Source organism: Chlorocebus sabaeus, chromosome 1 (assembly GCF_047675955.1).
Source record: "Chlorocebus sabaeus isolate Y175 chromosome 1, mChlSab1.0.hap1, whole genome shotgun sequence".
NCBI classification, from domain to species: domain Eukaryota; kingdom Metazoa; phylum Chordata; class Mammalia; order Primates; family Cercopithecidae; genus Chlorocebus; species Chlorocebus sabaeus.
The window spans coordinates 118,922,960-118,936,725 of NC_132904.1; the positions used below are offsets into that span (position 1 = coordinate 118,922,960).

Here is a 13,766-nt window from a genome sequence, read left to right on the forward strand (position 1 = left end):
GTGGGTAGAGGCCAGGGATGCTGTGAAACACCCTATGACGCACAGGACAGCCCCCCACAAAAAATAATTATTCAACCCAAAATGCTGTTGAGAGATTTCTCCATCAATCTCACCCAGAAGCTAAGAGACCTGGTTCCAAAATGAAGGGAATATAGCCTTGGGAGTCACGCAGTTACAAAACATGCTTTGTATTTCTACACAAATTATTTCCTCACTGTAGGTCATAGTGCCCTCGTCTGAATGGTGGGGCTGGGGACCAGCCACTGGAATGGTTGTGAGAGGACTTAACTAAAAGGACTGCCCTCGGCCAACCCGTAGCTCCTAGAGGAAAGCCGTACGGTGGCTCTTTATCTCTTGAACAGTGGCTCGGTTCGGAATCTCTTGCCATCTCCTTACCCCCTTATTCTACTGCTGTGAAGGAGAGAAACGTCTTTTATCTTCTTTGTTATGTGGGAAGCAGAAAATTTCTCAGGGTACCTTTCTAAGCCTTTCCTTAAGTCTTCACCATTGCTATGATCGCCACCTTTTAATTACTGACTTTTTTCTTCCTTTTTCCAGAAGTGCATGTGGAACCTCATAAGAAGCAGCTACATGTGACCCTGGCTTACCACTTCCAAGCCAGCCACCTACCCACCCTAGAGAAACTGGCCCAGAACATTGACGTCAAGCTAGGGTGTGACTGGGTGGCTACCATATTTTCTCGGGATATCCGATTTGCTAACCATGAGGTAATGTCTCACTGTGGTTCCAGAAGCTACCAGGTGCAGGGATGCGATCAGAGTCAGCAGCTCGCTGCTGCAGGGAGATGGGTACCTACAGGGGAAAAACGGAGCAAGCACCTAATGGAGAGTCCGTTGGCCCAGGATTGTGTCCAGCCTCTGCCTGGCTCCCTGGGAGGCTTCCAGCATGCCTCCCTCCTTTCTGGGTCACAAGTGGCTCATCTGGGTAACATAGTTCTGTCTCCCCTGCCAATCTTACCCCAGCGAAAAAGAAATGAAATGAGAGAGAATAAATAAAAAATATATTGGAAAATTTTTCATATTATATAAATTTATGGTGTTAATGGAAGACATCATTTTGGCCTTAGGTGAGTTGAAGAACACATAAATACAAACAAAAACAAAAACCTTGCAAAGACATAATCAACACGTCTTTGCTGTGTATCTGTGTCATGCAAAGTACCATGTTGCATACTGGAATTTTTAAATGTGGTCCTGTCCTCAAGGGGTTCTGAGGACAGACACGCATGAAAAGAAAACTCAAACCACCTGTTGTGAGCGTCTTTGCACATCCCAGTGGGAGGCCTGAGTGAGAAAACTGAAGAAAGATTGGCACAGCCCTACCATCCTTCCTTTGAGGGAATCAACATTGCCTTCTAGACAAGTATGTGACATCTTGGAAGCATAATATTGCCTTTTTTTTTTTTGAAATGGAGTTTCACTCCTTGTTGCCCAGGCTGGAGTGCAATGGCGCAATCTTGGCTCACTGCAATCTCCGCCTCCCGGATTCAAGCGATTCCCCTGCCTTAGCCTCCCAAGTAGCTGGGATTACAGGCGCCCGCCACCACACTGGGCTAATTTTTTGTATTTTTAGTAGCACCAGGGTTTCACTGTGTTGGCCAGGCTGGTCTCGAACTCAGGTGATCTGCCCGCCTCGGTCTTCCAAAGTGCTGGGATTACAGGCATGAGCCACCGCACCTGGCCAATATTGTCTTTTTCTATCCTGAAGGAGAAGCTGAGACACAAAAACATTAGTGTCTTAGTAACTTAAGGCCAGAGATGAAGCGAGAGCCCAAGTATTTTGACCAATAAAGAAGGGCAACCTGTCCGAAACAAAACTACATCATAGCCAGGCATGGTGGCTGTCACCTATAATCCCAGCACTTTGGGAGGCTGAGGCAGAGGTATTGCTTGAGACCAGGAGTTCCATACCAGCCTGGGCAGCATAGTGAGACTGTATCTCTCCCCACCCACGAGAGACCTCATCGTGTGTTAAAAATGTGCCTTCCAACTTAACTACATTTATTAAGCAATACTTAACATTTATTTCCCACTTTTTCAAACAGCCAAAGAACTGATATTTCTGTTAGTTTGCATAGCCTTTTAATATCTCTTTTAGGCTTCTTAAAAAAATATATATATATATGAGAAAACAGTTAGAACCCCACGGCTGAGAGCAGGCAAGCTCATTGTTTTGGAAGTGGTAGAAGAGCCAACCCACGAATCAGAGGTTCAGGGCTCAGCATGCGCCTGTGAGTGTCAGGGGCGTGCAGCTTTGTCTGACTCTGCTCATGGGAACGTGATGTCCTCCTTTTGAGTCATTTGATGCAGGTTTCTGTAAGATGCCTTGAGCAGACTGGGCCTGATCTTACTTAAGAATTCTGACATCTCAGGCCAGGCTCGGTGGTTCACGCCTGTAATCCCAGCACTTCGGGAGGCTGAGGCGGGCGGATCACGAGGTCAGGAGATTGAGATCATCTTGGCTAACACAGTGAAACCCCGTCTCTACTAAAAATACAAAAAAATTAGCCGGGCGTGGTGGCGGGTGCCTGTAGTCCCAGCTACTGGGGAGGCTGAGGCAGGAGAATGGCGTGAACCCGGGAGGCGGAGCTTGAAGTGAGCCGAGATCGCACCACTGCACTCCAGCCTGGGCGACAGAGCGAGACTCCGTCTCAATAAAACAAAAAACAAAAAACAAAAACAATTCTGACATCTCCTAGAGTCACTTAGAACTAGCCCTGAAGATGACAAAGGAGGTGTGGCTGGTTGGACTCCTTCAGAGGGCAAAGAAAAAAAAAGTCAAGGGTTGCATGCAGATGACCTCTGAGAAGTCACCTTTCTAAGAGATGGAAGGTGGCAGTGGAATTTTACAAGGAATATCCTCTAATCAACACTGTCCTCCAGTTAACTCAAAGGGTAATTGCTTTTCTGCCTGACCCACATTCTGCTCAACTGGCATGGAAGGAAAAAGGCAGCAAGCGCCCACGTGAATTATTTTCTAAAAATAACTTGGCCTCTTTTATCTCTTATTTGTAAAAGCTCATTTATTACCGTTCGTTCTGATAAAGCTCTCCTCGGCCCCTTTGGACTGGACCTCTCCCGTGAGGTCTTTTGGTCCTACCTGAGCCGTCTGCACATGTAACCCTCTTCTTACCTGCCTTCTTCAACCTGCCCCCAGGAGGCAGTTTTGATTGACTGTTCCAGTGAGGGGACAGATGTCCAGAGAAGGAGAGTGGTTTAGGCAAGGACACTCTGGCAAGGCACCATGATGCTTAGGAAAACTCCAAGGCCTCATCCCTCTGCTGCTTAGATTCTCACTCGATTTGGACCCGCAGATCCTCATTTGTATTTCACATAGGCTCTTTCATGTTAGTGATTACGCTGGGCCATGCCAGTTTAATATACCAACCAGTAGAAATCCAGAGGAAGTACAGGGTGATCCAAAAACCATCAATTTTGGAGTCCAGCACACTTGGCTTCAAATTCTGGCTCCATCACTTTAGCAAGGGTTAAATTCACTTTGACAACTTGTACAGATCTCCAGTCCTTAGTTTTCTCATCTGTAAAATGGTGACAATGTTTTGCTAGATGGTTATGAAGACTAAATAAAGAAGCTGTATGGAAAGGCTCTAATGTAATACCCAGCACAAGGTGGGTTCAACAGCAACAACAAATTGCTGCAGCTATTACTGTGAGTGAGAATAAAAAGGGCTCCAAAGACATTTCAGCTCCTGTATTCACACAGGGCTGTGGCTGCCTTTCATTCAGCAAACTGAGTTTCCTCCCACTGTAGTAAGGGAGGAAAAACATACCAGAAGTGGATTCAAGAGTTCGTTTTGTTTTTTTTTAGATGGAGTCTTGCTCTATCACCCAGGCCAGAGTGCAGTGGTGCAGTCTCGGCTCACTGCAACCTCCGCCTCCTGGGTTCACACCATTCTCCTGCCCCAGCATCCTGAGTAGCTGGGACTACAGGTGCCCACCACCACGCCTGGCTAATTTTTTGTATTTTTAGTAGAGATGGGGTTTCACCATGTTAGCCAGGATGGTCTTGATCTCCTGACCTCGTGATCCGTCCGCCTTGGCATTCCAAATGCTGGAATTACAAGCGTGAGCCACGGCGCTGGTCCTGGATTCGAGGGTTCTTAGAGTACAGGCCAGGCACAGTGGCTTACACCTGTAATCCCAGCACTTTGGGAGGCCAAGGCGGGCGCATCACTTGAGGTCAGGAGTTGGAAACCAGCCTAGCCAACACAGTAAAACCTTGTCTCTACCAAAAACACAAAAATTAACCAGGTTTGGTTGTACACACCTGTAGTCCCAGCTACTCCGGAGGCTGAGACAGGAGAATCGCTTGAGTCCGGGAGGCAGAGGTTGCAGTGAGCCAAGATCATGCCACTGCACTCTAGCCTGGGCAACAGAGCAAGACTCCATCTCACCAAAAAAGAAAAAAAAAAAAAAAAAGAAGAGTTCTTACAAGTAGATGGCAAACATAAAACAAAATAAGTAGAATGTAATATAAATTAGGCTTGTGTTCTCATATCTCTCAAACTTAGGCTAAGGTTTTGAATCTGCTTTTGGTGAGTGAGAAAGGGCAGTGGGACATGGGTCCTAGTTATAATTTTAGATTTGCTACAATGCCTTAATTCTTTTATTGTTCATTCAATAAATCGAACCTACTTATTGTCCAGCTTCCCTATGCCTAGGACATATTGTCTCTACCTTTTGCTGTGCCTCAGTTTTCCTGGGGATAACCTAGAAATAGAATGAATACCCACCTCCCCTGTGTGATAGAACAAGTGAGGGCTTCTCTGAAATTGCATTGAGTTTCTCAAGGGGAAAGGCACTACTGGGCCAAAGGCATTATTAGCCAAGACCATGCTGTGCTTGAACATTTAAAGAACACGAGTTTAGGCTTGTTTCCCTGTGACTCGGTGCCTTTCTCCACCTTGTCCCAGAAAAGAAAGAATGTTCCTTTTCATGGGACGTCACACATTTAGCTTTGCAGTTTATGAGATTTTGCGTGAATTTTTTTTTCCCTTTAAGCTGATTTAACAATCCCACAGAAAACCTTCCTGGCTTGTTTGAAGAGGTGGTTTAAGTGTGTATGAGGCAGAGGGACAGGAAGAATAAGGAAGGAATCGGAGCAGGAAGATCTAGAACTGAAAGATGCTGGAGTCAGAATTAGAGAAACAAACAGGCGCCCTACATAAAAGGAGAATCAGAAACACCGCAGTACAAATGAGCTCCCTGCACAATCACGCTCATCCTCCGGAAAGAATCACACCTTAAGGGCTCCTTTCTTTAGAGATTTCCGGAAGGAAATTCTCTCTTCATAACATGTTCTGGTGTACCACCTTGACATCAACGAGCCAATTAGTTCACAGGCCTACCCAGCGCAGGGTCCAGGGATCAGGGTCGGCTGGAAGGAAGGATGTGACCTGGGAGATCAGGTGCTCTGGTTCTGTAGAAATAATTATGCCCCAGTTCACGCCTGTAATCCCAGCACTTTAGGAGGCTGAGGCAGGAGGATCACCTGAGGTCGGGAGTTCGAGACCAGCCTGACCAACATGGAGAAACCCCGTCCTACTGAAAATACAAAATGAGCCGGGCATGGTGGCTCATGCCTGTAATCCCAGCTACTCAGGAGGCTGAGGCAGGAGACTCACTTGAACCTGGGAGGCAGAGGTTGCAGTGAGCTGAGATCACACCATTGCACTCAAGCCTGGGCAACAAGAGCAAAACTCCATCTCAATAAATAAATAAATAAATAAATAAATAATGCCCCTTTGGTGCACAAGGCTCTGTCCTAAGGTGTTTTCTTAGATTGTCTCATTTAACTTTTATAGTCTTAAGTATTATTTTATAGGTGAGAAAACTGAAGCCAAAGTTAGAAATATGCAAGTGGAGACCAGAATACTTAGCATCCAACTAATGGCTTTGAGACCCTAGAAAACAGTGAAAGCTATTACAGCTTTCTCCGTCTTTATGTCCCTTGTGAAGCAAATAAGATAGGAAATAGTTTCCTTACTATTGAGGTCTCCCACTATTAGTAACAAAAAATATTAAAATAAATGTTTTCTGTAGCACCTTCATGCCTGTATCTGTGATGTTAATACATCCCAGGGAAGGAAGGCAAAAAGAAGAATAAATAGCCAACTGGCATGGCCTGTTTTTGGCCTAGGGCCTGTTTGGGAGCCCAAAGTAAGAACGTTTTCTCCATCTGATGAAAGCTGGCTACATGCTGACACAGACACTGATGTCTAGACATTTTTCTTTCAGGATCTTTGTTAAAACTATAGGTTTAAAGAAATCTCCTTTAAGGTAAGAACCATGTCTGGTTTAAAGAGCTAAGTTGGCCAGGCGTGGTGACTCACACCTGTAATCTCAGCAGTTTAGGAGTCCGAGAGAGAGGGGGATCACCTGAGGTCAGGAGTTCGAGACCAGCCTGGCCAACATGGTGAAACGCTGTCTCTACTAAAAATACAAAAATTAGCTAGGTGTGGTGGCGGCTGCCTGAAATCCTTGCTACCAGGAAGGCTGAGGCAAGAGAATCACTTGAACCCAGGAGGCGGAGGCTGCAGTGTGCTGAGATCGCACCATTGCACTCCAGCCTGCGCGACAAGAGTGAAACTCCATCTCAAAATAATAATAATAATTCATAAATAAAGAGCTAAGTTACATAGAAAGGGGTACTTCATTCCCTGAGCCTTCCTGTAGGAGAGACACTTCACCTGGCCCATCTGTAATCCCCATATGGAAGACTGGCTTTCCGTGAGCTGGGTTTCAAGTGTCTGTCATGGTGACTATCAGATGAAGCAAGGGAAACTAGGTCCAAGTCCATTTGTATAGCAGTTGGCCAGCGAGCCTACAGGATTTCAGGTCAGTTTCCAAAAACGATACTTGAATCCTGATGGGAAATCTAGACATGCCTGAAGAAAAGTATGGAACCATTTCTAGCACCAGGCATACACCTGCAGTACTCTGAAGAGAGACATGCACTCTGATAGGAATTCACATCTACTCAGGGCACATCGCCCCCTGGAGGTGTGCAGTATTAATGCAGAACACACAGTCCTGCCCTAAAGGCACTCAGGAGAATGGTGAGGCCTGGGGCTTACTCACCCTCTCTTCCTTTTTCAGACATTACAGGTCATCTACCCCTATACCCCACAAAATGATGACGAGCTGGAGCTGGTCCCTGGGGACTTCATCTTCATGTCTCCAATGGAGCAGACCAGCACCAGCGAGGGTTGGATCTACGGCACGTCCTTAACCACTGGCTGCTCTGGGCTCCTGCCTGAGAATTACATTACCAAGGCTGATGAATGCAGCACCTGGATATTTCATGGGTAAGCAGACACCAAGACCTTTATGCCATTTGAAGAACGTTGCTAAGGCAGACTGGATCCTGGATACACAGGGCAGCAGTAAATGGAGCCCACGGGAAGAAGGCTCTGTGGGTTCCAGACTTCCGGGAAAGCAGCTGACTTGAGGCATGGGAAAAATGTGAAATGAATTGCTCTGCTTCCCTCTGCCTGCCCCGTTTGCCATAGTTGTCTGCTTGAGTTCCTGATCAGAGACTAAACCGAGGCTGCATGGGGTCCATCTCTTCTGGCTGAAGGGTGGCATCATCCCAGCGCTGCGTCTTCACTGCTTTAGGGCTTCTGTCCACCTTCTCCTGGGTCATGACTCAGGGTGGTCTGACTCCCCGAAGCAGCTGGGCAGATTACTACCCTGCCAGCCAGACCGATAGAGAAGGAGGTTTCAAGAGGCAGGAGCCCTAACTGTATCCTTCATTTGCTAAGTGACCCTGAGCAAGTCTCTAGACATAGCCCGTGCATGCCTAGACAACAAAGACCATGTCTAAGGGAACAGGCAACTGCCAGACTGAAAAGGGATCCATTTCCCCCCTCCCCTCTGCCAGTCTTCTTTAGGGTAATCACTTTCCTCCCATCCCTCATTACTATTTTGCCCCTATTCCATACTGGTCCTGTGTTCAGTGGCCAACTTTGTTCCAATAGAGAAAACAGAAACAAAAGGCATCTTCTCTTTCTTAGTGCTTCCCTGGCACACTGGGGCATCTAGCCAGGGCCTGCGTGCTGGTTTGTTTTCCTCCCTCTTGTTTTTGTCATGTGGCAACATGACTGAGAGGCAGAAGCCCTGAGCACCAGCTGCTTGGTGGCTAACATTGTTATTATCACCATAAAGGAGAAGCAGAGAGAAATGATTTCATCAAGTCTTTTGCCTGGAAGGAGAAAATAAAGGTCCCCTACCCTAGTGAGCCACAAACCACAAATCCAAAGATGGGAAATAATATTTTCTTCCTCAATAACCCCACCCAGCAATCCTTTCCCCTCTCTTTCACTCCGCTCCCACCTCAGCCCAGCCCGTGAGCCTGCAGAACTGGATGGCACAAAATTAGAGGTCAGAGTTGTCTCATGTTCCCCAAACATTTGCTTTTTCAGAAGTGCTTTGGAAGATCAAAATATATAAGCTGGGTTTCCAAAGTCTCCATTTTAATCCCTATAACAACAAGTAAAGCAAAATTGCATGAATAAACTGAGAACTAAAAGATTATTTGCCTGACAAAGCATAGTTCTCAGATCTATTATTTTTTATTTTACAGTACTTGGAGTTGCTGTTTTATCAGATCTCTTTCTTAAAAGTGGGTGTATGGCCAGGTGCGGTGGTTCACGTCTGTAATCCCAGCACTTTAGGAGGCCAAGGTGGGTGGATCACTTGAGGTCAGGAGTTCAAGGCCTGCCTGACCAACATGGTGAAACGCCGTCTGTACTAAAAAAAAAAAAAAAAAAAAAAAAAAAAAAATCAGCTGGGCGTGGTGGCACACGCCTGTAGTCCCAACTACTCAGGAGGCTGAGGCAGGAGAATCACTTGAACCTGGGAGGTGGAGGTTGCAGTGAGCCGAGATCATACCACTGTACTCCAGCCTGGGCAACAGAGCAAGACTTTGTCTCAAAAAAAAAAAAAAAAAAGGTGGATGTATGTGAGAAGAGTGCTGATCTCTTAGAGTTCGCTCCATCCAAACCCACTCTTCCCTAAATTACAGCTCAGGCCGACGTATAGGTGAACCTGAGTGACTTCGGTCAGTGCGTCCCAGGGAGGTCTTTGTGTCATCTTTTATTCTCAAATATAATCTCTCAAGATTACTAATGATGTCATGTCTGTGAGAACAATGTCTGAAATTAAACTAACAGCTTCCCCAGCCAACTCCGTTCAAAGTAGGGAAATAAGTTAGGCATTAGTTTATTGTAATTAAGAATTTGAGACTGGATTCCAATAGTCTTGGATTTAAGCAATAACTCTACCACTTACCAGCTGTGTGGCCTTGGCCAAGTTGCATTACCTCTCTGAGCCTCTGTTTGCTCATCTAAAAAATGGAACTAATCATTGCGCTCACCTCATAAGGTTGTTGTGAAGACTGCAATGCCGAGCTTCGCTTTACATGGTTCAGAGTCTGGTGTATAGCGGTGACTATAAAATCACCATTTGCATAATGATGACTTTTTTCTATCTTGTGTTTGCCAGTCCTCACTGAGCGCTCATCAAAGGAAATGTGTCTCCCATAAAAGCAATCCTGTAGATGAACTGCACTTTCCTCTTTAACCCCAGAGGTTAAATGACTCAAGGAGGCAGAGCCCAGCTTCCTTGTAAGACAGATCTTCTCTCCTAACCCAGGATAGACATCAGGAGGTAGAGCCCCAGGGGAATGGCAAGCATGGCCTGGCTGGCATGGTGGGAGTTGCCCAGGGGATCCAGGCAACAAGTCATGATTGGGGGTCAATGAGTTTAACTACACTCCCTGCCGAGTGCTTCTCAGTTCTCTGAGTCCCTCCTAAGGAAATATGTTCTCTCCACACTAACTTGAGTGTCTTACTTGGTTCTAAGTAAGGCAAGTTGATGAAGCCTCCATGTGTTCTCTGAAGCTGGGTGAGCTGCCTGGCCGCTCGGGCTTAGCACAGGAGAAGCCAGCTCTGCTGATGCTTGAGATGTTCTGGATCTTAGACCCGGCTTCCTCCCTCCACTGTTCTAAGCAAGAAGCATCTGACTGTTGTCTTACTGGAACTGGCAGCTCCACGCTGTCTCAGAGTGAGTCAGGTCCTTTGATTATAATGACAGTTAAGAAGGGAAAGAGGCTGGCATTCGTCTTGCCATGGGAGCCGAAGGAGGGAGAGAAGGAATCCTATTAGTATCTTCACAGCTGCAACAAAGTAAAGAAACAGACATGTACACGCAAGATGTCAGCACGATTCTAGGTAGCCAGACGTTTTGCACCCTGAAGCTTTGATGAGTCAGACAATAAAACTGGATTTTCTTTTTTTTTTTTTTTTTTTTTTTTCTGAGATGGAGTCTCACTCTGTCACCCAGGCTGGAGTGCAGTGGTGTGATGTGAGCTCACCATAACCTCCGCCTCCTGGGTTCCAGTGATTCTCCTGCCTCAGCCTCCTGAGTAGCTGGGACTTCAGGTGTCTGCCACTACGCCCAGATAATTTTTGTATTTTTAATAGAGACAGAGTTTCACCATGTTGACCAGGCTGGTCTTGAACTCCTGACCCCAGGTGATCCACTTGCCTCGGCCTCCCAAAGTGCTGGAATTACAGACGTGAGCCACTGTGCCCAGCCAAACTGGATTTTCTTGAACTGTGTGATGTTTGGAAGGGTCTTAGTTTAAAATAAAGTAGAATAGCTGGTCTCTTATACCGTGTGAACAGCACAAGATTTCCTTGGGCTACAGTTACTTAAATTTTACCATAACAGGTTTCACTTGGCAACGTATTCAGATGGACTGATGCAGGTTTCCTGGGTCCCACCCCTGACCTACTGAATCATAGCCTGTGAGAAGCAGAACCCCAGCATGAGTGTTTTTTTTTAAAGTCCCCTGGTGATTCTGATATGCACAAGTATTCAAAATCAGTTTTTCAGGGCATGAGACTTCTGAGACCTTCGTTTATGAGTAGATAGAACGAGTCTGTCACTTGTAGTGAAAAAGCAGCCACTTCTGAAAGTGAACGGGGTGCTAAGATAGTTAAAACTACATAATTTTTGGAACAAAAATTTACCAACAACCAGTTGGCTGTATTATATTTGTGAATATAAAAAGTTATTTTCAAAAATAAAATTCTGGGCCAGGTGCGGTGGCTCACGCCTGTAATCCCAGGATGACTTCGGGAGGCCAAGTGGTCAGATCACCTGAGTTCAGAAGTTCAAGACCAACCTGGCCAACATGGTGAAACCCCGTCTCTACTAAAAATACAAAAATTGCCGGGCGTGGTGACACACGCCTGTAATCCCAGCTACTCCAGAGGCTGAGGCGGGAAAATCGCTTGAACCTTCAGGGTGGAGGTTGCAGTGAGCCGACATCGTGTCATTGCACTTCAGCCTGGGTGACAAAAGTAACACTCCATCTCTAAAATAAAATTCTGATAATACAATGTTAAAAGTGAATAATCCAAAACAGATGGTAGCCCGAGGTTGCTGGGTCAGCAGATGCAAGCCAGGAGTATATGGAGCAAACTGGGATAGATAGCTACCCAAATTGTAAAGAAGCAAGAAATCTATAAAATGTAAATGTTTCCCCTGGACTCTGCTCAGTGATTTCCAAAGATGTTCACTGGATTTGCCTAACAACCACATTTAAATTGCAATGTTTATTAGATAAAGCCTTGTGGAAGTCTTACTATTGACAATAATTTAAGCTTGGCAGGTTTTGACTGTCTTCCTTTCAGCAAGACCTCTTTTTAGGCTTCTGTAGCTATAGTGTTACACTCAGAAATGAGAGTTCTTGGCTCACAGCTCTAAACATCTGGTGGGAATGGTCTTCTCTGAAATAATTCTATTTGTAATCATCTTGTTGGAGGTGTGATTGAGGGGAGATAGGGTTTGGAGACTGAAGAGGGTAGAATAGGGGACTTTGGCACAATGTTTCCTTGACTGTTAGGAGCCACTGGCTAAGTGGTGGAGATGGTGAAAAGACCCCCCTATCACTCTTCACTTCAGATGGAAATTACCACGGGAAATATTAAAGGCAACAGGGATCACAGATTTCTTTTGAACCAGAAAAATAGCTGCAAACAAATAATTGATACATTGTTATTCTTGAACTTGTCTTTGGCATGAACCATGCATGGCACAAAATCACTAGGACCCATCCCTGCCCAAAGGAATGAATATATCTGTCCTTAGTGCAGAAATCCATCTACCTCTAATTTATTTATTTACTTATTTTTATTTTTATTTCTTTTTGAGATGGAGTTTCACCCTACCGCCCAGGCTGGAGTGCAGTGGTGCGATCTTGGCTCACTGCAACCTCCACCTCCCAGGTTCAAGCGGTTCTCATACCTCAGCCTCCCGAGTAGCTGGGACTACAGGCACACATGACCACGCCCAGCCGATTTTTTGTATTTTTAGTAGAGGTGGGGTTTTGCCATGTTGGCCAGCCTGGTCTCGAACTCCTGACCTCAAGTGATCCACCTGCCTTGGCGTCCCAAAGTGCAGGTGTGAGTCACCACGCCCAGCCTACCTCTAATTTATTAACTGCAAGTCTTCAGTATAAAAGAAGGTATTCTTCCTTTAGGAATGGGACCACTCCGGCTCAGCTTCCCTCATCATTGCGCTACCCACAGAGGGCGCTGAGTTAATTCCCACACTCCTGTTGAGCCCAGGAGGAAGTGCTGATGACTAATGGCCAGAGCGTTCACACCTTCCTTATCTTCCTTTGCAGTTCTTACTCAATCTTAAATACATCATCGTCCAACTCTCTCACATTTGGGGATGGAGTATTGGAGAGGCGGCCGTATGAGGACCAGGGGCTCGGGGAGACGACTCCTCTTACTATCATCTGCCCACCCATGCAGGTAAAGCCGATTGTGAGGGTCACACCCCCAACTCTAACCAGGATTCACTGAGAACGTATTTATTAAGTATGAGGCATTGCCCTTGCTATCTCCAAAGGTTCCATGATCTCTTGGGAAGAAAGGACACCAAATTATAAAAGATATACAAAAATTCAAGGCTGGGAAGAGTCAGATGAGCAGTACTGACAGTTACTTCCAACATTTGAACCTAGGCTCATAAGGAAGGTTGTTCCACAGACATAGGAGGAAATTTTATCTCTAAAGTAGGAATAATGCCCATAGTTGTATCTGTTTTGTAGTTTGTCACAAAGATAAAAGAAAATAATAAAATAAGGCTGGCACAATAACTGGCATATAATGAGTGCTCAGTATGTGTTAACTTTTTCAAGAAAGGTTGGAGATAGAAGGAGTCAGGGAGTCGTTGTTGAACAGTACAAATAGAGGCAAGCTGAAAGTTCAGGCATGTTGAGGATCAAGAGAGTGGACCATTGTGGCTGGAGCCCAGGATTTGAATGAAGGAACAATAGGAAAAGAGATGAGAAGGATCGTGCCACCATTCCACATATTAACCTTGTCAGGGCCACTAGAAGCAAATGTGAAGTGCTGGCCAGCACTAAGGAAACTGGAAAAGTTGACTATATCAGAAAGAAGGAATGTAGAAACATCTGCAAGGTTCCATCCAGCAGTTATAGAAGCCAAAGTCATTTGGACAAGCCTTTGACTCGATTTGCCTGTGTCATCACCCAGAGGTAGCAGTTGTCTCATTTTGGGGATCACCAACGTACATATAGTCAGATAGCAGAGCCTACATTGTGATTAGAATAGGAAAACAGGGTCTCATTGCTGGAGTGGACCATGAGGACCACGTGGTCTGGCCACACACTTTAGAGAAAAG

At 45.7% G+C, this 13,766-nt stretch overlaps 1 protein-coding gene across 2 annotated transcripts in view; it reads left to right on the top strand.

Moving 5' to 3' along the window:
* The window catches only part of UBASH3B (ubiquitin associated and SH3 domain containing B), a 159,096-nt gene that overhangs the window by 127,674 nt on the left and 17,656 nt on the right, over positions 1-13,766 (top strand). For both annotated transcript variants that reach the window (XM_038005077.2, XM_038005079.2), the window contains exons 5-7: positions 559-728; positions 7,140-7,348; positions 12,739-12,871. In XM_038005077.2, coding sequence (XP_037861005.1) covers positions 559-728; positions 7,140-7,348; positions 12,739-12,871 — 512 coding nt within the window. The remainder of the gene's footprint in view (positions 1-558; positions 729-7,139; positions 7,349-12,738; positions 12,872-13,766) is intronic.